At 40.1% G+C, this 26,663-nt stretch overlaps 1 protein-coding gene across 5 annotated transcripts in view; it reads right to left on the reverse strand.

Annotated features, from left to right (window-relative positions):
• RAPGEF5 (Rap guanine nucleotide exchange factor 5) overlaps positions 1–26,663 on the reverse strand; it is a 235,975-nt gene that overhangs the window by 114,104 nt on the left and 95,208 nt on the right. For all 5 annotated transcript variants that reach the window (XM_030857070.2, XM_060304704.1, XM_060304703.1 and 2 more), the window contains exon 7: positions 23,242–23,290. In XM_030857070.2, the coding sequence (XP_030712930.2) occupies positions 23,242–23,290 (49 nt within the window). The remainder of the gene's footprint in view (positions 1–23,241; positions 23,291–26,663) is intronic.

A 26,663-nucleotide genomic window follows, 5' to 3' on the forward strand; every position in this document is an offset into this window, starting at 1 on the left:
AAAGTTTTGGCAATAATGTCCTCTTTCACTATGTGGTATTTTTTACAGAGGGAAAGCTGTTTCAGGAAGGGCCTCATCTGATGTTCACACAACCTGAATAGTTGGGCAAGTAAAATCATCCTCATCTTACAGATGAGGTGAAGGAACCTGTCCTGGTCCTCCCACATACAACGTATGTATCTGTGGCAGTTCAAGTCGCCCTCGGTCAAGGATGGAGCAGAACAGGCTGGTCAAACTACACATCTGCAAATTCGTTCATGTGGATCCTGACCAGGATTCCTTTTCATTTTTTTTTTAATGAAATACAACAGAATACAGTAGAAAGAATAGGAAAAAAAATTAAAAGTCAAAGGCATTGCAACTAGTATTTTTCACAAATGTGAATTAGCTACGTGCCAGGTCAAGCTCTTTTGTGTGTCCTGTGGGTTGTGAACATAAAAATGTGAAGAAAACACAGAGGTATCTTCAGGCCACAAGAGGCAGAATCTAGTTCCTCACTATCCAAGTAACCAGCTATTTTCTGGTACCATTCCTGGAGAAACGTCATTTTGTTTATTTTAGGAGGTCTCTCAACAAGACTCCATCCACATTCAACAAGGAGTGTATTCCCCGTGAGAGGGCATGGAAATGAGCTGCCAGCAAGATACACTGACAGAGTACATTCATTTTTAGTTACCAACATACATTCACAAATGCTTCCAAACACTCAATCTTTTCTAATCTTTAAAAAGTAAGGGAAAAAGCAGTTGCAAGCCTCAACTCATCACTATATATGTTTTTGCAGGAAAATTTGAACAATAGTGGTCAGTAGTCACCACTGAGTCATTCCATACAGTATTTTTATTATTTTTTTTTTTTTTTTACTATTTAAAGTTGTCTGTTTTTTTTCAGTTTTACTGAAAACTAATTGACATACATCACTGTATAAGTTTAACGTGTACAGCATGACGGTCTGATTTACATATGTTGTGAAGTGATTACTATAATCAGTTCAGCTAACATTCATCTTCTCTTATAGATACAGTAAAAAGAAAAGAAACAAAAGAAAAAGGAAAAAAATTCTCCTTTTGATAAGAACTCTTAGGATTTTCTCTCTTAACAACTTTCCTATGTAACATACAGCAGTGTTAGTTACAGTCATCATGTTGTACGTTACATCCCAAGTACTTAGTTACCTTCGAACTGGAAGTTTGTGTCCTTTGACCACCTTCCTCCATTTCCCCCTCCGCCAACCTTCTGCCTCTGGTAACTATAAGTCTGATGTCTTTTTCCGTGAGTTTGGTTTTTTCTATATCCATTCATCCACTGATGGACACTTAGGCTGTGTCCATGTCTTGGATATTGTAAATAATGCTGCTATGAAATGGGGGTATAGATAGCTTTTCAAGTTAGTGTTTTCATTTCCTCTGGATATATTCCCAGAAGTGGAATTGCTAGATCACATGGTAGTTCTATTTTTAATTTTTTGAGGCTCTTCCATACTGTTTTCCACAGTGGCTGCACCAATTTACAATCCCACCACACTTCACTATTATAATCTGGCCCAACCAGTGCCATTTGAACTTCACTTTGAAAGCTGACCAATAACCACTGTATCTTTGTCCCAGTCTGTTCAGCCTGTCAGCTGAACTTGAGACTGTTGTTTTAAAATTCTTTTCTGGGTCCTTATCATGTTGAAACTCTGAAAATGCAAGTTTTCTGCAGGCTGTCTTTTCTCTCTTTGCCTCTTTCCTCAGTGATTGTATCTGTTCCTATGGTTTCAACTTTCCCTGTTATGCGGGTTATTCCCAAAGCTGTGTCTACATCTCTGCCCTCTTCTCTGAATTCCAGGCCCGCATCTCTGGTTACACACTGAGGATGTTCATTTCACAGACCGTCACGTGTCTGCTCCGTACAAGCTGCTATGATAGGTGTAGTGGTACCACCTCTGTCCTCAAGAAAGAGTCATCTATTTAGTAGGATGTGAGGACACAAAGGTCTGAGGTCACATGCATGACCCTCACTATATCCCACAAGCCTCTTCCTCCTCTGGGGGCCTGTTCTTTAGTTCAGATTGCCACCAGGCGTCTTCATATTCTTCCTTCCCCTCATCCCTCACCTCCATCTCTCACTAGATTCTGTCACTTGTACCTCCAAAACATTTCTATCCCTCTCCCTCCCTGCCACTGTCACAGCTCATGACCCCGCCACCTCTCACGGGGGCCACCACCACAGCTTATCAGCTAGCCTCTCCCTCAATACATTCTCCACCCAGATGGTCCACTTCCAAATCGCCAGTCTGATCCTGCCACGCCCCCCCAATCCCTTTAGACTCCTGCCTCTCACCCCTTGGAGAACACGACAGTCACACAGGGAGCTCAATGCCAAATCAGACTCCACAGCCTGATCCCAGCGTCTCTGATGCAGTAGGGCTCCGCCCAAGTTTGTGCAGGTTTGAGAGCTTTGACACCTGGGCTCCCTACTCTACTAAACACTGGCCGTCATTCAGGCTGAAGCCTCAACCTGGCCTTGAAGGCTGGGCATTTGGGTCTCACACTCTCCCAGGGCACGCCCCACAGTTCTTTGTTTCTAGCCTGGAATGCCCTTGTTGCCACCTTCACCAGGTGAAATTCTCGTCCACTGGGCTCTCCAGCTCAAACCCCATCCCTCTAGTGAGAATCCTTCCGCGTCTTCACGACCTGTACCCCAGGCCCTCGACAAAATGGGGAGTCCTTCCTTCCTGGCCTAACAAAGCTCTTTTTCTATACAGTTATGCTCTTTCATCTCAGTATTTTATAACTAGCTACATAAACATCTGTCTTTACTCATCTACATCATGAATTCCTCAAGGGGAGAGAATAACTTCTAGAAACTGTGCTGCTGAGTATTGGTCTACTTAACTGAACAAAGGTGACCAATTCAGAAACAAACAGAATAAAATGTCACACCAGTTTGAGGGAGAGGGTAAGATTATGAAAGAGACTTCAAGGAAAAGGTAGATTCTGACACATGAACGAGGTGGTGAGGAAAGGCAGTCTACATAGAGAATCGGCATAAACAGACGTAAGGTGTAGAAAAGCACGGGATGGGACCAGGGAACAGGACAGTGTGGGGAAACGGCAGAGAACAAAGCTGGAAGAGTTAGTTGGCCTTGGATGTTAGGCTGAGGAACTCGGAAGTCATTTAGCAGCAAGTGAGGCGATGTGAGCAAAGGAAACATCACCATCATTACGTTTATTACAAACAATCTAAGCAAGAATTGACTTGAATTTCCTACTAGGACTTCAGTCTCTGAAAATTAGAGCCATAATGACATACTTATTTTTAAGCTCTCCTACACATCCCCTCCCCTCCAACTCTAGCCATGCCTCCCAACCCACGGATTTGTACAGAGCAGATGATAAACGTTTGCTGCGTAAAAGAAATGTATTACTTTTTACTAACATTTGAATATAGGTGTGCTGATAATTCTGGAAATTCTTGGCACCCAGACATCATAATCAACCTAGAGTGTGGAGGCTGGAATCTCTGCCATCTCCCACATCAGACGCTCCACACTCCCCACACTTGGCTGGAGGCACCTCCAGCCACCGAGAGGGACTCTGGCTGCTTCCCTGCTGCCTCACTGACTGCATGATTTATCCCTGCCCTCAGGCACAGAGGATTCCATTTCAACTCTTAGGCCTTTGCCTTGTAGTTGAGGCGGCCCTCCAAACTTCCTTTCCTCCACTTCGTCACAGCTTTTTACCTATTAGGTGTTTTTTTTTGGAGTAACATTTAATACATACCCAGCCAACGGAAAAGTTATTCAACAGAGAAAAATGATAATCTCACCAGAGCAAAGTGTATCCTTTAATTAGAACATAAATATTTGCTCCACTGGCAAGGGTAATAAAGAGCTCATCAGTACCTGAGCCCAGCAGCCTGTTCCCTTGCCCTTCTTGAGAGGAAATGTACCAGAAATGAACAAGTTTCCTTTTAATGCAAAGATGGCTTGTATACAATCCAACTAAAAGAAAACCTCAGGGTTTCCCTGGTGGCGCTGTGGTTGAGAGTGTGCCTGCCAATGCAGCAAACACGGGTTCGAGCCCAGATCCAGGAAAACCCCACATGCCGCGGAGCAACTGGGACGGTGAGCCACAACTACTGAGCCTGCACGTCTGGAGCCTGTGCTCCGCAGCAAGAGGCCGCGACAGTGAGAGGCCCACGCACCGCGATTAGGAGTGGCACCCGCTTGCCACAACTAGAGGAAGCCCTCGCACAGAAACAAAGACCCAATACAGCCAAAAGTAAATAAATAAATTTATAAAATTAAAAAAAAAGTCATTGATTCTAGAAAATGTTTTTTAAAAAAAGAAAGAAAACCTCAATGAAAAACAAACGAATTAACCTTAGCAAAAATTTTCTTCAACATTTTTCTCGGGAGACAGAAAGGCTTTCATTTTTTAAGTGCCTTGCAAGGACTGTGCTCTGGTGACAGGACAGGTTCAGGCTGATCACGTGATAAAAGATATGAGCAGCAATGATGCTCAGACACTGCAAGACATTCATTCATTAAAAAAGATCCTAGTGCACTCCACTACTCTGTACAGTTTTGCTGAGCAATTAAAATTTTAAAAGATTTATCTTAGGGAGTAAAAGAAAGTTATTTCTAAGCCTAACTACATGCCAGTGAGAAGCTTCATGCTTTAGGCCATCTAACTCTCTCCCACCCCCAAGAGTCCCAGAGGCAGGTGCCCTTTGCTCCATTTCACAGAATAAGAAAATGAGCGTCTGGAAGCCACTACTTCACAGTAAGGGACTAAGCCAGAATTGAACTGAGTCTCTTAATTTCCTTTTTTTTTTTTTTTGCAGTACGCGGACCTCTCTCTGTTGTGGTCTCTCCCGTTGAGGAGCACAGGCTCCGGACGCGCAGGCTCAGAGGCCATGGCTCACGGGCCCAGCCGCTCCGCGGCATGTGGGATCTTCCCGGACCGGGGCAGGAACCCGTGTCCCCTGCAACGGCAGGCGGACTCTCAACCACTGCGCCACCAGGGAATCCCTTAATTTCCTTTTTACAGCTAAGAAATTCTGCCTCAGGGACTGTAAACCAGAAAACACAACAGGTTAGATCTACATGGACACTCTTGTTAACTAAGGTTTTACAGTAGACAAGAAACCTACATTTCAAAGATAACGTTTATTACAACTTTCTGCTACTCACATGATGCTCATTCTTTTTGTTGTTGTTGTTCCTGAATGGTCAGCAGTTCTACTGCTGAAGCTTCCCTTGACATCACAGTGAAATTCTAAAACATACAGAGGAACCACCAAGAATCCCCTGAGAGTCCTTGTGTTTGCAAATACAAGCAAAGACACCAAATGGTACAATCGATCGATCGATCAATCAATCAATGCGGGGGGGGGGGGGGAACCAGACAGGCCAAGAGGAGGCCAGGAAAGAAGATTTGAAAATTTTCCTTAACCTTCATTGAAATCTATCCCGCTAAAATTTAAAGAAATTTTCTTTTATTACACAGTTGGGAAAAAATACAGCATCATTCCTACGCTATTTCTAGTATACGACCTTTGTCAAGTGATATCAACTCACCAACCTTGAACCTCATTATTTGCAAAAGAGGATGATAATAACCGTGACTCCACAGGGTGGGTGTGTGGAAGAAAGGATGGAGGTCAAGGGCTTAATCAAGGGTAGCTACTACTTATGGTATAAAACATGTAATGCGCTTTTTTCTTCTGAATTTTCATCCTTGGATGGAAACTTTTTCCTAATCAGACCCACCTACGGCTGGGTAGAGCAGAAGATAAAAAACATAAAAATGAAGCCAATATGGATAAACAACAAGGTCCTACTGTAGACCACAGGGGACTATATTCAATATCCTGTGATAAACCACAATGGAAAAGAATATGAAAAAGAATATGTATATATGTATAACTGAGTCACTTTGTTGTCCAGCTGTAATTAACACAACAGTGTAATTCGACTATACTTCAATAAAAAATAAATTAAAAAAAATTAAAAACTTGAATATAAAAAAAAAATGAAGCCAATAACATTCGTATTCTGACACCCAAGGTGGAATTGTGCAGCAAGACAACAGACTTGAAAGGGCAAAATCTGTAGAGAATATCACCTTCCTTTGCACATCAAGAACCAACTCTAGAAGTCTCAGGTGACAGATCTTTCTCCTGGGATGGCTAAGCCACAGGTTTGTTCCCCTCAAGGGGACAGTCAGGAAGTAATGGGCTAGAAAAGCTCAAGGCTGTCCCTGTGTTGCTGCAAGTGGACCGTGGGCTGGGACAGGGGAAAGAGGTAGCAGAGACAGAAGGTCAGAGCAGTCCTGATTCCCCCAGGTGGGCTTGGGCTCTGAGGCCGAGGTGAGTAGATGGTTGAAGGGACACTGATCGCGGGTGCTGGTTTACACACTGACAGGGCCGTGGCACATAGGGGAGACTGCCTTGAAGCCTACCCCAGCCCCACACAGTGGCCAGCAAACACACAGTGGATCAGCAGTGAGCATCGTAAGGCTAGGGGCAAAAAGGGGCAGAGCTCACTTTTCTGAGTTGCTCTTCTTTCCCTGACCGGGAAGTCTGCAAGGACTCAGAAGTGTCTCCATGGCCTGGGAAACAGAGGCCTGTGATGGAGCCTGCCCTCAAAAAGGGCCAGGGGCTGGTTGGAGCATGTAGCAGGGAAGCAGTGGGGATTACAGTTCCAGCAAGAGGCAATATGGAGCCGAAGAGCCAGGAAGGTCCAGACACTGACCCAGTCAAGATGGGCCCCTGACTGCCGCTGCAAATCCCACAAGGCAGCAGCCACTGGCATGGGCACCTCTGCAGAGACCAGAGGAGCCCAGGGGCACCATGGGGCTCCAACCACCTCACATGCCAGAAGTCAAGTGGTCCAAGAGAGGAGATTTAAACTAGGTCCAGGCAGGACCAACATCCTGAACAGAACATTTACCACAACAAAAGTTCAAATCAGAAACAGCTGAAATATTGCTCACTGGCAGTAGATAGGACCATATAGCATAGCTGTTGAAAATGAAGAACAAAGCATTTCCCACCTATATTTCAGTGCAGTGAATACCTCTGACAATCTGTTACATTACCATTTTTGAGTATTAGTGTAACTGCTCCAATGGCTCATAAAATAAAATAATTGCATAAGATTACCAGATAAGAAAATCAAACCAGGATATATGTGGAAAGAAAAAAGTTTTGATACAGCATTGGTTATCAGCCCAAACTACTTTTCACATCCATGATGAAGGCACTAAGCCAGACATATTTCCTCTCAAATAAAAGTATATGTATTTTGACTTTTCATATAAAACTGATAAAACTACTAGACTGTCCATTTGGTTACAAGACTAACCCTGAAATTATTTGATTCATTTAGGCCTAATGTTACTAGTAAAATGAAGTAGCTTCAACAACGTGGATTTAGGTACAAATGATAAGCCTGAATTCCACACCTGTAGTTAGTTTCAGTGATGACTCTGAGAGGACCAAAGGGTCCAAGGTGCCCAGTGTCCAAGCCTACAGCCTAGGTGTGCTACTCTAATGCCTGACCAGACAAGGTAGACAGACACTCCCCGGGGCCCACAGGCTGCTTGGGACAATGCCCACCAACCCACCTCCACTGTCAGCAAGAGGGGTTTCCAGCCATGAACTAAGGACAATCTCCAATCTCCCCTAATGCCACCCACCTGAAGGTGGAAGTTTGTTTTGTTACTGATATATGATAAATTTGTGTTTGCTCTATGAGGTCCCCCTCAGACAGAGGAAAAGAACCTTTACTTAGCTCTACCTTCAGAACTATGATATAGAAATGGGCCTTTTAAACACAGGAAAACAAAACTAAAAATCAAAATGAAGAAGATAGGAACATATAAAACTAAGATGGCAATTCTATCTGTCATGCTTTTCTCTCTATTGCAGTTAGAATGGAAGATAATGGGCAACATCTCTAAAAACTTCCATCTGTTCCTAAGGGGGAAAAGATAACAATCTCACTGTAACAGCTAGCACTGAGGAAGAAAATCTTAAACAGCTTATTAATTTCTGGATTTACGTTCTAATTCCATAATAATACCAATGAAAACATATTGTAAAATCTAAAGAGATAATAATTATACAGTATCCTTCTTGTTATCTCCACATGCCTATACACGGAATACCTAGAATGCATCTTAAAATAAAAAGATCAAATGTTTACTGAAAAAAAAAAAAAACATTAATCCCAAATTTCTCACAGTCATTTTTCTACTAGAAAACAATAACATGATAAGGTCTAAACTTCTTCCATTAATTTTAATAGGTCTTAAAGCAAATGCTTTGTTTCTATTAAATGTTTGCATTTTTAACAGATAGAAGTTACCACCTTTTTGGCAAAAGGAGAACCAGACAATCTCTTTAGTTCTGTCAACTTGGAGAATTTATGAGATATGGCTTTGGTTCAGGTGCCCTTATTCAAAGCCAAGGTTAAATTCACTTCCTCTTTAAACTAGTGGAACACCCCAACCCCACACAAATGTCTTCCTGGTAAGTTTCACGTAGAAACTTCAGTGAGAATGTTTGCTTATTCCCGAGTCTGCCCACCAAATAAAGCTTGGTAATAATTCTCTTCGTTTACAAAGGTTTCACTGCAATGCCATAAGAGCTTTTAATTCTGTTACCATTCCCATGACAAAATTTCCATTCAGGTCAAGAAAGACTAAAATGTTGGGCAGGTGTCCAATAAATGAGTTAGTAGCAAAAGCATAAGTAACATTTTGATTCCCTTTACCATGCGTGGTTCATGGGACCAACACCCTTTATAAAACACCAACTCACTCTCTGAGACTGCAGATCACACAGACTTCGGAACGTGTTTGTCAAAACATGGCATCTAAATCACCTAGGAGTGAAGAGTGGTTAAAATTCAGATACCAGGGTCTCCACCCAAACTCAATTGGAGTGGGGGAGGGGTGCTGACAGGGCAGGAATTAGCAGTATTAACAAGTGCTGCAGGTAACTGCTAGGCAAATTAAATTTGAGGAACCCTGCTTTAGAAAAACAAAATTTCGTTTAGTTAATGAGGAATTCTGATGCAACTGGTCAGAAGGAAACCTAGGATTATTCTTTAAAATATCTATCCATCTCTGTTTCCTCATCTCCAACAAAAGGACTTATGTCAAAATGTATATGCTGAAGTTGAAGTTGTACAATATAAGCCTTCATTGTCGCCAGGGTCAAAATTTCTATCACCAATCTCATTCCAAAAACAGATTTCAATCACTGCAGTATTAAAAATGCAGTATCTTTATAACTATCTGAAAATCCCATGTAGCTAGAACCACAATTATCTAGCCACTTACAAAGACAATGTCTTAGTAAGAAATTCTCAAATGTTAAGTATTTATGGGTCACATAAATGGAAAGAATAGTACATTAAGTAAATTTCACTTTTTGTCATCACGGCATCACTTTTTCTGGTAGGATTCAGTTGAATCAAACTGCGTGCTTTGTGTTACATACTATAACACGTTATTTAACTTATATTCGTACACGCTGTGCCCGTGTCATTTTCAGTTTTACTGAGAACAGCTCCATTTTCATGGCTGTTTATACAATTAGTCTTTTAATGTGACGAATGATGGACAATACCTGGGTTCTGTGGCCAAGACAAAGATTTCCCTTGATAGCTCTTACTTGTCAATACAAATGACAGCAGAGAATATTCCCTGAATGGGGGGGGGGGTGGCTAGAAAGAGGGCCTTGTGTAGAGCTTCACTAAGGAAAAAGTCTAAAAGTAAAAAAAATGTTTGGAAAAGAAATTAAGCTATCAGCAGTTGTTATTCTTACATTCTTACTAAATAGACAGCAATGTATGCTTAAGAGAAGTAAAGCTGCCCAGTACTTGGTACTTAGGACCTGACCTGCAGGACCAGCATGGCCCCTAGCCTCAACAAAGCCCAACCTTTCCTTTTATAAAAAATGGAAACTGACGCTGAGGGAAGCCAGTGACTTGCCGGAGTGAACACTGGCCAGTGTAAGAATCAAAACATTTCCTGACTACATGCCCAGGCCTGCCAGATTTGGTAGCAGACTGTGTTCACCAGACCACAGAATTTCATAACTTTATAAAAACAGCATATAGCAAGGATTTCACTTCTTAAGGAATATTTTAGTTCCTAAGAGATCATTTTAGCCATTAGCCATAGCTTTCCATTTAATTATCCAATCATCTTTTTCTTTTAATATTTCCCTAACTATTCTAATATTTAATATTTTTAAACATCTACAGACTGCTTTTATTTGGTACCTTAGGGGTATACAGAGAAGCAGTCATAACATCATAAATTGTAAAAATGGATCACAGGTCAATCCCCCTCCCTGCCCTCACCCATGCACCCCGTCCCCCATCAATGTACACCTTTATTCGAGCCCACAGAATTAGTCAGATACAGGGTTTTAAGTGGATGCTCGTCCTTTTGGGGCACTTCATAATTAGCATACTAGCCTCTCAGGCTGGCCTCCAGATGCAGGGTGGCATGTATCCCATGTTCTTCTGGGAAGCAGCTCCCAAACCCCAGAAGACCAAGAACAAAGGAGCTAGCAGGCTCTGGAGAAGCTACCCCGTCAACAGTGTATTAAAGACACCCATTAGTTGCCTCAGTCAGCTAATTAGCTCAACAAATCCAAAACCTAAATCATTAAAGAAAGTGGCCCTGATTGCATTGCTGGGCTCTGATTTGGTGTCACAAACCCAGCAGGGTAGGAACAGGGCTGTTCCACAGAAAACAGAAAACGGTCCACACTGGGGAACGGCCATAGGATGGGAGCACATTTTTTATGAAAGTCGAGCCCTGCCAGGAAGTTTCACTGGTGAAAGAAGCGCACCAGGGAGACTTCTGTGTTTATGCTTTGAAATTTAAAGCAATTTAAATATAAATTGCTCTCCTTTTTGTCATTATGAGAAAGAAAGAAAACGTGGGTTTCAGATCTCTGGTGTGCAAATGGTCATTAACTTTCATTTGACCTTGGGTGTAGAACTAATATTGAATTTATGCACAGGGTACACTCATTATACTCATCTAGTTTCCTCACAGAAAATATGTTCCCAGGAGCTGCAGTGCTAGCAGCCATTTTTTCTACACTCGAATAGAAAACTTGAGTCTCCCTTTCATTCCTCTCTCCCACCTTCCACCCACCTTTCTGCTCCAAACCTCAGAAAACCGTTTCCCAAGGGTCGGCCGCATTTATAAAACACAGGCAATAACAGGTAGGAATCTGAATGACGTAAAATCATTGTCCTGGACCACACGAGACTCAGGAGCATCAGTGCTCAGTTCTCCTTCCCAGTATCTGATTCCCGAAAACATGAACAAGCTCCCATTTAAAGTGATAAATACCTTTGTCTACGGAGCCTTATAAAACATTACCTACCGCCACTGAAGTGCCCCTGCAGTGCATTTTTTAAAACAGAGGTCTCTAAACCCTGCATTCCCGAGTACACTCTGCTGTGGTTATTATAATTATTCACCTCCTTGGCAAATCAGTTCCATTTACTCTCTTAATGGACATGACCATGTGGAAGGATGAAAAACAAAATCATCTTGCCTTGCTTTGTAATTTCCTAAATTCTAAGCAACCCTCAGGGTTAAAGGAGTGCAACTTCCTATGCTGGACACTCTCAGATCTCTGGTTATTCAGGAGAAAGGAGGGCAAAGGGCTATTTTCTTTTAATGTATGTCACTGAATGGTTATTTATCATTTCGACTTAATAGCTCTAATTACAAAAGACAGTGTCATGGGATTATTTTTTTAAAGGCAATTTTCTTGGTATCCCAGTGGGAGAGTTAGGAAAAATTTACAAAGCGTCTGCTTCATGCATTTTCAATTGTTCCTGGGTTTTACCGTTGTTATTATTTTCTGGGTTGTAAGATTTTTACATTTTCAAGTAACCTTTAACTTTGCACTGCCTTGAGAGTTACTGTTTCAAGACTCTTATTATGCTTTTATGCCATTAGATAAAAAAGGAAGATACAACTTGGCAACCGCTGAATTGATCACTGTTCAGTAAGAATATGCACTGGTGGAGATGGGATGTGAATGTGCAAAATCCATCAGCAAGCAGAAGAGTCTCTGGAAATGTCAGAACAGGAGTTATCATTGCACCAAAGACGGGTGGAGATTTTGCAAACTTCAGCAATCAGCGTGGTGTTAGGCAAAGCTCTCTCTTCTTGGGAAAACATCGTAGATCATCAATCAATCAGGAAGACCAGAATGTTGTGTTGAATATTTTAGGGGAAAACACATGCTACTTCTTTCCTCTTGGTTGACAAATGCTAAATAGCACATTTGTTAGTGGGGCTAACGAGACAATCAGTATGGGTCTGTGCTGACCAAGAAGGACAGTGATGGCCACTGCCCCCACAGCATCCGGGAGGCGGCAAAGGAGAAGGAAAGGACACAACACAAACCATGTGGAAATGTCAATTCTTAGAGGACAAGGTGCGCCCTATAAGGACAGGCTGGGAAAGACTTGGAAAATTTTAAGTGATTGGAAATATCACTAAAAATTAAGCATAATATCGTAATTGCTTAAAATACAGCTAACAGACTTCTGCCATCATAAACTAGTATTTTCTAGCTTGAACATTCATTATTAGAGATTAGATGAAAAAATTATTCAAGAGAAGACTACTACAGCTTTTACTTTTTTTTTTTGCAGTACGCGGGCCTCTCACTGTTGTGGCCTCTCCCGTTGCGGAGCACAGGCTCCGGACGCGCAGGCTCAGCAGCCATGGCTCACGGGCCCAGCCGCTCCGCGGCATGTGGGATCTTCCCGGACCGGGGCAGGAACCCGTGTCCCCTGCATCGGCAGGCGGACTCTCAACCACTGCGCCACCAGGGAAGCCCTACAGTTTTTACTTTTAGGAGCATTTAAATTTTTTCAATAACAAGTTAATCACAGAAAACCAGAAAGGTAGAAGGAGTTTGAGATAGCAATAAACGTACCAGTGCGTAAGCCTGTCTTTGCTGCCCCTAATTTTATTATTACCATCTACACTCTGAAATCCCATTTTATTGTGCATTCTCCTATATATGAGCAATGTGTTCACGAGAGGATTAAAGATAAAGTCAAACACTGCGCTACATTAAAATAAGAATCTATCAACTAAAAAGTAAAAAGTTAGAGGACCATAAAAGTTGGAGCAATTCCATAGGCTTAATGGTTATTTTTTTCTTCTAAATGTGCAAAAGGAAAAGCCTGTCTCTGCTGTTAAAAATAATCAGTCAATCTATTTCATTTCTCATGACAAAGTGACAGGGATGGCTTTTCTTTGGGAAGCTTCTGCCCTGAAGGAGAATATGTCTCTTCAGTTGTGTCAGACCTCAAGCCTCACTGCAGAGCTTCCTGTCAACATTGACTTCCCCCCAATCCCACAGACAAGGGGCCTAAAGACGGGCGGGAGCCTAAAACTGCTCAAGTTCCTACAACGTGTTATTGGTGACCAGTGATTGTTACCAACAGGAAATCTTCAAAGCTGGGAATTTAGCCACGCTCTCAGGGTGATAAAAGGCCCTCAGCTTGTCTGATGGGTCCACCATGATTACCAGATCCAGGGGTCGCCTGCTTGAACGTTTTGCACACACACAGTTCATTGTATAGCAAATAGTAATAACCAGGTTGCAGAAATCACATACTCATTCAAATGCCTATTTAAGCTTCAGCACAGGATTCAAAGATGATTAAACAAACGAGAGGATTTCTAAGGCTAGGAGAAACAATTTAACACGAATGTAAAACAATGGCTTCCCTCTCATCCTTTCTGGTCTATTAAAAATAAGAAAGTTTCTTAAAAGCTAAAACTAAACACAACAGGTGAAACCATTTTATACAATTTTATGTTATATATATTTTAATATCCCAAAGAAATAATAAATCTTGGCACAAAAATAACACTTTAAGCTGAATCCCTGGATGATTTGAGAAAGAAGAAAAAAACTGCTCCTATCTACTACTTGAAAAATGTCAGTTTTCACTCTATTCTTTTCCTTTTCACAAACCACATCTTTACTCCCCATAATCCAAAAAATTCCTAACAAGGGAGGGGACATTGTGTAGTTGGGAAAACCAGAGACTGGGTGCTGGAAAGCCTGGGCTTGCGCTCTGGCTGTAGCCTTTCTAGCCTGTGTGCTCTCCGGCACAACAATTCACCTCGAAACCGTGAGACTGGGACAATACAAACAATTCCCCTGCAGTGAGTACCCTGCCCAGTAGCCATTCCCTCTTCTGCTGGTTTTCTTTGGGGAGCCATACCTGCCCTAGCCTCAGTCCGTGGGTCTCGTGGGAGGCTGACTTAACCTCTTCATCCTGAAACCTCTCTATCCTGCCCTCCAAACATGTGTCCACTGCTACAGAGATGGGCATTCCACCCTTCCACCGAGGTCCCCACCAAGACTTCTGTCGGACCTACCAGAAAGAGGTTCTCTCTGCTGAGACTGATTAACTCCACAGATTCCCTGAGACAGTAAATTTCCTTGGTGGATGTCAGCTTGTTTATCTCTCGCTTATACCTAAAAGAGTCCTGAATAAAATATTCCCAAGGTTGTGACTCCATTAAGGATAATGAAGGAAATTAATGAAAATACTCATTGTTATAATTGAACGCTGGAGCTGGAAGTAATCTCTAAGGTTCCCACATTCTACACCTACCCCCTCACGATACAAATTGGAATCACTTTACAAAAGTCACAATGACATTTAATGGTATAAACAGAGCCTAGAACCTCTTCTTTCTTTCCCAAACATTAATATCCTTGCTACTTAGTTTTAAAACACTTAACTAGATATGGTCTAGGCAGAGAGAGTGAAACATAAAAACTGCCAAGAGGGTTTACCAATATGAGATTTCTGGCTTTCCAGAAATAGAAGCCCACCATGGCACAAATTTCATATGATCTAAAGATAATGAGAGCTAAACATGCTTTGGCTGTAGATTCCCTTGAAAAGGGGAAGAAACATATCTCCCAAGACTCTAACTGGTGAGCAATTAGCAGTAGAATAAGCAATTCAACAAAAAAGAAAGAAGTGTAAAGATATCTGTGCTAATTTTTAAAAATCTTGTAAAGCCTTAAAATGCTATTCACATTCACTAGGGTTAGCATTTAGAGGAGAAAATTAAAGGCACATCCTGATGGCCTCTTAGAAAATTACAACAAAATGGATTTTTTACTAAGCTAGAGCCTTGAATCATTTATACAATCTATTGATTGACAGTTACTTTTATTTCTGTTTGTATGGTGAGCTGAAACCAAAAACTTTTTCTTTATACTAATTCTTGTTTTAATAACCCTTCGCAGTGAGACATAAATCTGGCATGACCACCTGAGCCCTAATTAACAGTTTGACTGCAAGACAGATATTAGGGTAATCAATTCCTTCTGTCAAGCCCCAGATGTGACAACTATCATTTTAATACTTTTTTAATTAGAAGTATACCAGCTTCTTTTTCTTCTTCCTTAAAAAAAAAACTCAAAATAGTTTTAAAAAACAGCAGTGAGCATACGTAGGAAGTACCATTCTACAGCTACAGTTCTGTTTGATTAAGGCTGTGCTTAATAGTTCTTCATTTTATCATCTCCTAACTACTCAGTAATCCATTTTCCGTTTTCAGACAGCTATTGACTTAATGTTTTTTATTCATGAAACATACATTGTGGTTTAAAAATAGCAAGAGCCATATTTGTCCTTGCTCACCATTGTACCCTCATGCCTTACAGTGTTCCTGGCATACAGTAGGTGCTCAGTTAGAATTTGATAAAGGAATGAAGGCGATAACCTATGACTTAGGCTCTCATACTTTGCCACTTATTTTTCATCCACTCTCAATGCCAACTCAAACAGCGAGAGCGTAGGGCGAATCAGGTAGATATCTCCTTATTTCCATATTTGAATTCTCTGAATATTTTAATATCACCTTGTTGGTTATTTTTGCCCCTAGATTGTTTCCCAAACTTGTTGTGGTTTGCGGAATGTATGACAGAAAAGTCTGTTTTTCTCTAAAACTATCTTCTTTGCTTATACTACTTTTCTAATCAGAAAACATACTCAGTTTTGTCAGGGACAAAATAAGAATGCCAACTATCTTTTTATTATTCAACTTACATCATAGGACCCTAGCTCATGAAATAGTATGAGGGAAAAAAAGGAGTTATATGGATTGGTAAGACAGAGAGAAAACAGTCATAATTGACAGATGCTGTAGTTGCCCATACAAAAAACCCAAGATAATTTTAAAACAAGCTAGTGGAATTCATTTGAGTTCAACACTTTTGCTAGCCACAAAAGCATGAGTTCTCATACAGCAAAAGTAACCAATTAGAAAAGATAACAGATGTGGATCAACAAACTGATTCAAAACTATATATGGAGAGGGAAAAGACCCAGAATAGCCAACACAATGTTGAAGGAGAAAAAGTTGGAGGACTGACATTACCCAACAGCAGCACTTACTATAAAGTTACAGTAATATAGACAGTGTGGTACTGATGAAAGAACAGACAAATAGGTCAATGGAACAGAATACAGAGCCCAGAAATAAACCCATACAAATATAATCAAGTGATCTTTAAAAAAGGAGCAAAGGCAATAAAATGGAACAAGGATAGTCTTTTCAACAAATGGTACTGGAACAACTGGACATACACACACACAATAAAAAGAACCTAGACACAGACCTTACACTTTTCACAAAAGTTAACTGAAAATGGATCACAGACTTAATGTAATGCAAAACTATACAATTTCTACAATGTAATAGAAGAAAACCTAGATGACCTTAGGTATGGTATGAATTTTCAGCTATAACATCAAAGGCAGGATCAATGAAAGAAAGAAGAAAGGTAAGCTTGACTTCATTAAAATAAAAAACTTCTGCTCTTTCAAAGGCAATGTGAAGAGAATGAGAAGACAAGCCACAGACTGGGAGAAAACATCTGCAAAATATATCTGAAAAAATGACTGTTATCTAAAATATACAAAGAACTCTTAAAACTCAACAGCAGTAAGAAAACAAGCAACCTGACTGAAAAATAGGTCAAAGACCTTACTAGGCACCTCACCAAAGACGATATAAAGGTAATAAATAAGCACATGAAAAGATGTTTCATAGCATATATCATCAAGAAAATGCAAAGTAAAACAACAAAATGTGCAACACTGACAACAACAAACACTGGTGAAGATATGGAGCAACAGGAATGCTCATTCACTGCTGGTGGGAATGCAGAATAGTAGAGTCAGAAGATAGTTTAGAAGAAGTTTGGCAACTTCTTACAAAACTCAACATACTCTTACCATACGATCCAGAAATCACACTCCTTGCTATTTACCCAAAGTAGTGGAAAACTATGTGTTCGTGGGTGTGTAGTTGAACCCTGCACACAGATGTTTATAGCAGCTTCAGTCATAATTGCCAAAACTTGGAAGCAACCAAGATGTCCTTCAGGAGGTGAACAAATACATAAACTGTGGTACATCCAGACAATGGAATATTATTCAGTGCTAAATAGAAATGATCTATCAAGCCATTAAAAGACATGGATGAACCCTAAAGGCCTATTATTGAGTGAAGAAAGCCAATCTGAAAAGGCTACATACTGTATGATCCCAACTATATGACATTCTGGAAAAGGCAAAAACTACGGAGACAGTAACAAGATGAGTGATTGCCAGGGGATGGGAGTAGAGAGGCACAAACAGGTAGAGGAGAGGGGATTTTTAGGGCAGTGAAATTATCCTGTGTGACACTATAATGATAAATACATGTCATTATACATTAGTCCAAACCCATAAAATGTACAATACCAAGAGTGAACCCTAAAGTAAACTAAGGACTGTGGGTGATACTGATGTGTCGATGTAGAGTAATGATTATAACAAATGTACCCCTCTGAGATGATGGCAGTAAGTGGGCTGTGCATGTTGGGGCAGGGGGGATATGGGAACTCTGTGTACTTTCTGCTCAATTTTTCTGTGACCTTACAACTGCTCTAAAACGTAAAGTTTATTTTTTTATACAGTGTCATGAAAGACAAAGAATGAGAAACCTTCACAAAATAAGAAGAGTATAACTTTTAAAAAAAAGTTAAATCATAATAGTAACCAAAACTACAAGATACCAAAATATACATCAAGCAAAAAAATGTACAAAGCTTTACGGAGAAATTTTTAAGACAGTACTGAAGATCTGAAAACAATGGAACGATATCCTAGGTTCATGAATGCAAATACTTATCTCCAAAGTGTCAAATTTATCTGATGACCTATAAATTCAATACACTTTAAGAAATCCCTATAGGGGTTTTCATGGAACTTGACAAAATAAAGCTATGAAGAAAACAGAACAATAAGAAGAAACTTGCTTTACCCCTTAATCCCCCAAAAGTCTTCTTATAGTGTTGGTAACTGAAACAGGAAAGTGTACTCAAAGGAATAAATAGATCAAAGGAATACAGAGACCAGAAATAAATTCAAGCATATATATATAAACTTTATATACGATAGAGTCAGCATCATATCCAATGAACACTACTGGGGTAACTGGTTTAGCATAAGGAAAACATAAAACTGGATTTCTACCTGACACCATACACTAAAATAAATTCCAGACGACTTGAAGTCTTGGACATGAAAAACAAAATTTTAACATTCCCCATACCAAGCTACTGACCTAGCAATCCATTTTTAGTAACTTATTATGAGAAATTAATTGGTAAAGGGCAGAAAGATATATACGAGAATATATCTTCGAGCCCTTCTATTATCATTCATAATAGGAAAACTATTAAAACCTTAAACATACAACAAAGAATTAGTTAATAAGTTGTATGGTATCAATATAAACATACAACAGCTAACAAAAATGATACAGAGCTGTATTAGTACATGAAAATGAATCCTATAAAAAGTGGATTTATAGATACAGTAATCAAGGCTAGTACTGATGGATACCAGTGGAGTCTGTTCAGTGGAACAGAACAGAGAATCCAGAAATACACCCACAAAAATATGCCCAACATATTTTTGACAAAGGTGCAAAAGCAATTCAATGGAAGAAAAGATGGCCTTTTCAATAAATGGTGCTAGAAAAATTAGACATTCATAAGCCAAAACAAACACAGAAGAATCTTGACATAAGTCTCACATCTTATACAAAGACTAACTCAAAATGGATCATGAACTCAAATATAAAACTTTTATAAAACTATAAAAACTTTTAAGGAAGAAAAAGACGCAGGAGAAAATCTTTGGCATCTGGGAATAGACAAAGACTTAACCCAAAGACATGATCCATTAAAAAATATTGATAAATTGGACTTCACCAAAATTAGAAACTTTTGCTCTGTGAAAGACTTTGATAAGAAAATGAAAAGACAGGCTATAGACTGGGAGAAAATACTTGCCTAAGGATTGCTATCGAGAATAAAGAAATCTCAAAACTCAACAGTAAAAAAAAAACCCTCAAACAATCCAATTAGAAAATGGGCAAAAGATATGAACAGACATTTCACAAAGAAGACATTCGGGTGGCAAATAAACACATGAAAAGATGTTCAATGTTACTAGCCATTAGGGCAATGCATACTAAAACTACAGTTTTAGCATGTCACTACACACCTATTAGAATGGTTAAAATTTTAAAAAATAGCGACAACATCAAATGCTGGCAAGGATGCAAGAACCTACATCACATATACGTTGCTAGTGAGAATGTAAAATGGTTCAGCCACTCTGGAAAACAATTTGGCAGTTCCTTAAAAAAACAAAACATGCAGGGCTTCCCTGGTGGTGCAGTGGTTGAGAGTCTGCCTGCCGATGCAGGGGACACGTGTTCGTGCCCCGGTCCGGGAGGATGCCACATGCCGCGGAGCAGCTGGGCCCGTGAGCCATGGCCGCTGGGCCTGTGCATCCGGAGCCTGTGCTCCGCAACGGGAGAGGCCACAACAGTGAGAGGCCCACATACCGCAAAAAACAAAAACAAAACATGCAGTTACCAAACAATCCAGCAATTGTACTCCTGGGCATTTAGTCCAGAGAAATAAAGACCTACATTCACACAAGAACTTACACATGTAGTTTTATTCATAATGACCCAAACTGGAAACAACCCCAAGGCCCTTCATGGGTGAATGGTTACATATAGTGTAGCACATTCATATGATGGAATACTATTCAGTTATAAAAAGGAATAACCATTGATATACACAACAACCTGAATAAATCTCCAGAGAGCTATGGCAAGTGAAAAGAGCCACTCCTACAAGGGTTCATACTGTATGATTCCATTTAACTAATATTTTTGAAATGACAAAATTATAGAAATAGAGAACAGATTGCTAATTGCAGAGGTTAAAGAGGAAACAGAGGTAGGAGGAAAGTTAGTGTAGCTATAAAAGACAAACACGGAAGATCCTTACAGTGATGTAAATGTTTTGTATCAATGTCAATATCCTGATTGTGACACTGTACTTGAGTTTCACAGGATGTTACCATTGGGGGGAGCTGGGTAAAGGGAACGTGTCATCCCTTATCATTTATTACAACTGCACGTGAATATACAATTATCACAAAATAAAAGAGCACATGTAAAAAATTATCACTTTTATAAAACTGCATATATTATATATAAAATATCTACATATTAATAGAGAAATATCTGTAAATACATACAGAAAAGAGTATTATTGGTTATCTCTGTTGGTGAGATGATGGGTGATTTTTCAATTTCTTCTTCATACATTCATGTATTACCAAAGTTTTTCAATGACTATGCTATACTAATAAGAAAAAAATGAAGCTATTTTCATTATGATAAAGACAAGTAATACAGGCTCATTGCACACACTTTTTTCCACTGAACATTTTACTGTATTAATTCTTTGAAATATCATTTAAAAAACTATTTAACATTCCATTTCATTGATCAATTTTACCATTTCTCTATTATGGGAACTTAAGGGTTGTTTCTAATCTCTTACTGTTAAAATAAGCAATGAAATAGGTTTCTGCTACCTGAATCTTCACATGCGTCTCTGCTCACGCCCAAAGCTAGACCTCCAATCACGGAGTTACTGGCTTATAGAGTAAATACGCTAGAACGCACTGAAAAGTGGCTTTTCTGAAAAACTATGAATTTATGTCCCCATCCTTGGTGCATTTGTGTTTCACTCTGTCCCTGAGAGGTTGCCAATGTAGTATTCACACTCCAAGCTCCACAGGTGAAATGAGTAAGGAAAACAGACATGTTAACGTGATGGCGTAATAAAGTCAACTTCATACCAGTCTTTTACTTTGCACAAGCTACTGTGTGTGGGTCTTGCTTACTCCTCTTCATTTCTCTTCACCTCCAGCAAGTTCAAACTTCTTAGCCTGACACCCAAAACCTGCCTCTTTCTGCCTCATTCACTTGGCTGCAGCCACTCTCACATCCTTGCTGTTCCTCAAACTCATTTCACACACCTCTGCCCAGGGCTCTTGTCTGGATGTCCACAAGGTTCATCCCTCAGTGACTTCACGTCTTTGCTCAAATGTGCCCTACTGGGGGCCTTCCCATCCCACGCTGTGTAAATTAGCAACCCCCTTCTCCAGACCCATCTGTATTTACTTGCTCTGTTTTTCTCCAGCAATGACAAGAGTATATGTTTTTACTTTTTTTTTTTTTTTTTTTTGCGGTACGTGGGCCTCTCACTGTTGTGGCCTCTCCCGTTGCAGAGCACAGGCTCCGGACGCGCAGGCTCAGCGGCCATGGCTCACGGGCCCAGCCGCTCCGCGGCATATGGGATCCTCCCAGACCGGGGCACGAACCCGTGTCCCCTGCATCGGCAGGCGGACTCTTAACCACTGCGCCACCAGGGAAGCCCAAGAATATATGTTTTTGATTATTTTCCCAACTTTTTCCGAAACTTAAGAAAAAAATTTTTTAACCCCTATCCTCCAAGGCACTGTCATCCCAACTCATACAGACTGTAAGTTTTGTCTCCTTATGTTTACAGGAACCGCCATCAGCTCTAGCACAAGTTATTTTTAAGACTTCCCTCCTACAACCTTTATACTGGGGTCCTTTCTCCATCTTGGCCTCCACCTATGCAGGTGCCCATGATCTAATCCCTGTCCTCGGAGGAGCCCTTTTCACACTGCCTGAGCTCTGTGGGTCCAGATCACTGTTCCTTGCGTCTCTTCTCCACCACCCTTACAGCACCCAGTCTCTGCATCCTCTACATCAGCCAAATAAACAAAGATATAGTATAAACACAATAAGCTACTTCATACTAAGGTGTGTTTGATTCCAGGTCACTGAGAGAAAAGCAAATTTTTACAGTTTCTAGCTAGAAAAAGGAAGATGTAAAATGTATGATTTCTGTTCTGAAGACATTTCTGTTCCACTTATTTCTTCAAACTTTGGCAACTCTTTGATTTTGTCATAGAGTCTTCACCTGAAAAGTCTTACTCTAGTTTAACATCTAGTTTAACATTATCTAAGTCTTATTCTAGTTGAACATTAAAGTTAAACTAGAACAAGACTTTAGCAGTGACCTCCTGCCTCTGAACAGCAAAGGATGCCTCCTCCTGACACTCCTCCTTTCAAAGCAAGTTTTTTTCTACCTCATTGAGTCTCTACTTCATATCGAATTTCAGCAGAGCCTGGCTTTCTCTCCTCAAGATGTATCTGAAAGCTCCCTTTTCCTTTCCACTTCTTACATCCACAGATTGTTTCCTAAGGTATTAGGAATCAGAGCCACACAATCAGTCCCTATGGAAAACGCTTGCTATTAAATGTTATGAGACAATTCAATTATTTTTATAAGAAGCTACTTTGAGATGAAAAATATAAAAAAGAGACCACCATTATGTTATTTAGTTTCCTCTGTCATTATGATAGGTAATGCAATGTGGTTTGCTTTCTTTTGCTGGGTACCTAGACTTTTTCCATGCTTGCAGTGGACTACAAACATATTTTAAAATTTTAATTTCACTTTTCCATGAAGTATGAAATAAAGCAAGGCAGTGTATATCTAGTTTTAAAGAACGAGATATACACCTGTGCTATTTTGATGGTAGAATAATTTTTAAAACATAATGGAGACACTTTTCTGCATTTTATACCAAAGCTTCCTGAGATACATTCAACTGCTCACAACCACAGGACATGTGAAATATCCCCAAAGAATCAGAACCTTCCTCCAGCCCCATGAAAGACTACTCACCAGACTTCCTTGCTTTCAAAGCAATAACAGCTGCTAGCTCTCTCTGCACCTAATAAAATATTAGGGGGAAAAACCAAATTAGAAGAAGAAAAATGTAGCTTTGTTTTTAGATATGCAACCAAAGTTAAGAGCTGTTGCATTAAGTTTGCTGCCATGTTTTTGTTTATTTGTTTTTAATAATATGGAAAAACCTCTGCATAGGAATTTTAGGCCAACCCTCATAGAATCTGATGGACTTACTTTAAAGAGAAATTAAACAGTTGCCAGAATGTACACTTTGGAAAACATTCGTACTTATGCCATGATGATGAGAGGTACCTCAAAAACATAACTGTGTAACATTTAGAAATAATGCAAATAAATTATTAAAACAGGCAAAATACTGTGGCAAAGATATTAAATATTCTTTATCTCTCAAAGATTCTAGTTTATAGAGAAATTCTAGAAAAATTGAGGTAGGTGATCCTAGTTTAATTTGACCTCTGTTTGAATACAATGAAGGATCACTTGAGGCCTCACAGGTGTACAGCAACCATTTCAGATATTATGCTGCATAAAAGCAAGTGCTATCAACACACAGGGCAGGTGAAATGGGGATAGGCAAGATGACCTTTAATACCCTAAGTGCCTTAAACCTCACTCATTTGTCCAGATTTTTGCTTGCTTACTCTCTCTCTCTCTCTCTCTCTCTCTCCCCCCAACACATACGCTTAAATCCTTTCTCAAAAACATTCTCAAAGAGTAACATAAAACAGAGACCGAAGAAGATAACCACAGTCACTTTCAAAGATAACATGGGAAAAAAAAAGATAACACGGGGATAATCTTTGGGAAATCTATGTTTGATAGCAAAAAATTTTCATAATAAGCAAGCTTATTCCTCTTCAGGACACAATCTTTTAAGCTTAGAAGAGTGTGAGTGTGTGTGTGAGTGTGTGTGTGTGAGTGTGTGTGTGTGTGTGTGAGAGTGTGAGTGTGTGTGTTTGCAGGGGTGGTGATACTGAGTTTGGAAGGGTCCTGCAGCTTATTATACTAATGACATTTTTAAAGGCAGAGTATGAAAGCTCAAGGTTAAAGATTTGCTATTGAAATCAATCTAATTTACATTGATGTACGTGAAGGCAAAAGTAGCCCAGTGAGTCACTCGGACTCTGTTTAGGACCAATTTCACAATGACCAGGGTATCATCATCCCTGAAGAAGGCAGCTTCCCCGCCCCCGCCCCCCGCCATACTGCTTTACTGCCGTGCTTTCCCTGGCTGGCTAGTATGAGTGCCATTCAAAAGGGTATATATACTCCTGATTTAACTGATTCGTCGATTCCTTAAGACTTTCTCAGGAAAATTATATTGTACTCAGAAGATAATCCATCCCTTTCTAACCGTGGGAGTCTGAGACCCAAAAATACTCATGGGTAGAAGAATTTATAGTTGAAGAACTTATGGGGGAAAAGAGAGCTGGGGGAGACAGGAGTGATGATTAATCAGAGGAAAGCCTTTATAAATACTTGTATGTGTAGTAATAAAACAGCAACAAAATAAAATATAAATGAGTGCCTATTTTATATATTTGAAATTACGTGTAAGGTTTATCGTAGTAACAGCATCTCTCTTCAGAACTTTCCTCTGTTACAGTGTCACAAATGTTTGGGGGTAGACAAAGATGCAGATTAGAAACACTCACTGGGACCTTGTGGATGGCGTCCTGATTTTATGAGCTTCTAGGGAAGACTCCACTGTGGCTCAGAGACAGGAAAAAAGCAGAGATGGAAAAGGATGCAGAAGGTGGATCACTTAATTTGCATACAGAGGATCAAAAACTGTCTTCTCCACCCTCCATCAGTTTTCCATACTTGATATTCTCGTCATGAGAGCTTCAGTTTTTCTTTCTCGAATTAGAAATAAGGCTCAAAATAGAAATAGCTCAGAAAAGGAAACTGTTATATTCCCCAAACTGTATAAAACTACATCTTTTCAAAGATTTGGTACAGAAAGAAAGGGAGAAAGGGGATGAGAAAGAAACCAACATAGCACTTTTTGGGAAGCCAAGAAGATGAGAGATGAGCAGTGAGAAAGAGAAGAACTTCACAGTTAAAGTTACAAGGAACCTAAGCTTTTTCCTTTTTTTGTATTTTTCCGCATAAAGTAAATGAGATTATTCTACTGTACTACACTACATCCCCTGAACATCTGCAGTCAGGGAAGACATAAAAGTGTTATGTTTCTGTCCCCGAGGGAAACTGTTCCTGACCAGAACCCCAAGGGTAGGTTACTCTTCCTCCAAAACACAAAGGGGGAAGAACAGACCAAGCAAAACACAAACTGGGTAAGATCCCGTTAGAGGCTCCTAGAGCATCTTCCCCGCACTGTTTTTTTTTTTTTTTTTTTAAACACACAAGCAATGATGTAATTCATCATTTTCAGTTGTGACTAATGCCTGTCTTCTGGGCAGAAGCTCCTCCAAGGCAGCCATCTTTTCATCACACTATCCAGGGCCATCAACACCCATTCAGTGATCCACAGGAGGTGGATGCAGAGGTAACCTTAAGAGAACAGAGACAGAACCTAGGGGAGAGAAAAAGCTGCCTGAGGAAGGACAAGGAAATGCAAAGGGAAGGCACTCCCCAGTAAGAAGGGACTCGCGGCAGACATCTTCAGAACATATTAGAAGGACTCAAAGCCTCCTTTAGCAAATAACTGTTAGGTTTATACTGAAAACTAAAACTTTGAACAACTGCAGAAACGGGGACTAGAATTTTCATTAAGCACCAATAAGGGACCTGTTGGCACTGAAAAGGAAATACAACACTCCAGCACCGGTCAAGTCTTCAGGTGTCTGAAATTCTGGCCCACATTTTGATAACAATCCAAAGCAAAAACCACCCTGCTAAGATGCTCCCGAATTCCTAACATTCAGGAACTGGTTAAGATAATAAGTATGTGTTGCTTTAAACCATGACATTTGGCGGTAGTTTGTTACGCTGAAAAGTCTTTTAGAGATGATTATTTTTTCTACTTGATCTACTTGTGTTGTTGGTTAACATAAGTTTCTCTCAACATGACAGAAGTGGAACCCTCTTCTCAGATCAGTTTCAAAAAAAATGTGGACATATAGAGCCAAGAGCCATGTTCTGACATTCGCCATTGTTTTTATTTAATGCTAAACCACCGCCTAGGAAATTAGAAGAAATGCATTGTTCTTAATCTGACAGGAAGTACCTTATTACACTGGTCTTCCCTATTACAAGCCTTCCCTACTATGATCTGAACCCTTGAGGCTAGATGTATTCCAGAATTCAATATTTTATATAGTTCAGAAAGGTACCCTATCTAGGGCACACCCTCAGTGAGGTCTTGGGCAGTAACTTATTATAAGAAATCAGACACATTAATATTGCTGCGGGGACACATTAAAGGCAGGAGC

Source organism: Globicephala melas, chromosome 9, assembly GCF_963455315.2.
Source record: "Globicephala melas chromosome 9, mGloMel1.2, whole genome shotgun sequence".
Lineage (NCBI taxonomy): Eukaryota > Metazoa > Chordata > Mammalia > Artiodactyla > Delphinidae > Globicephala > Globicephala melas.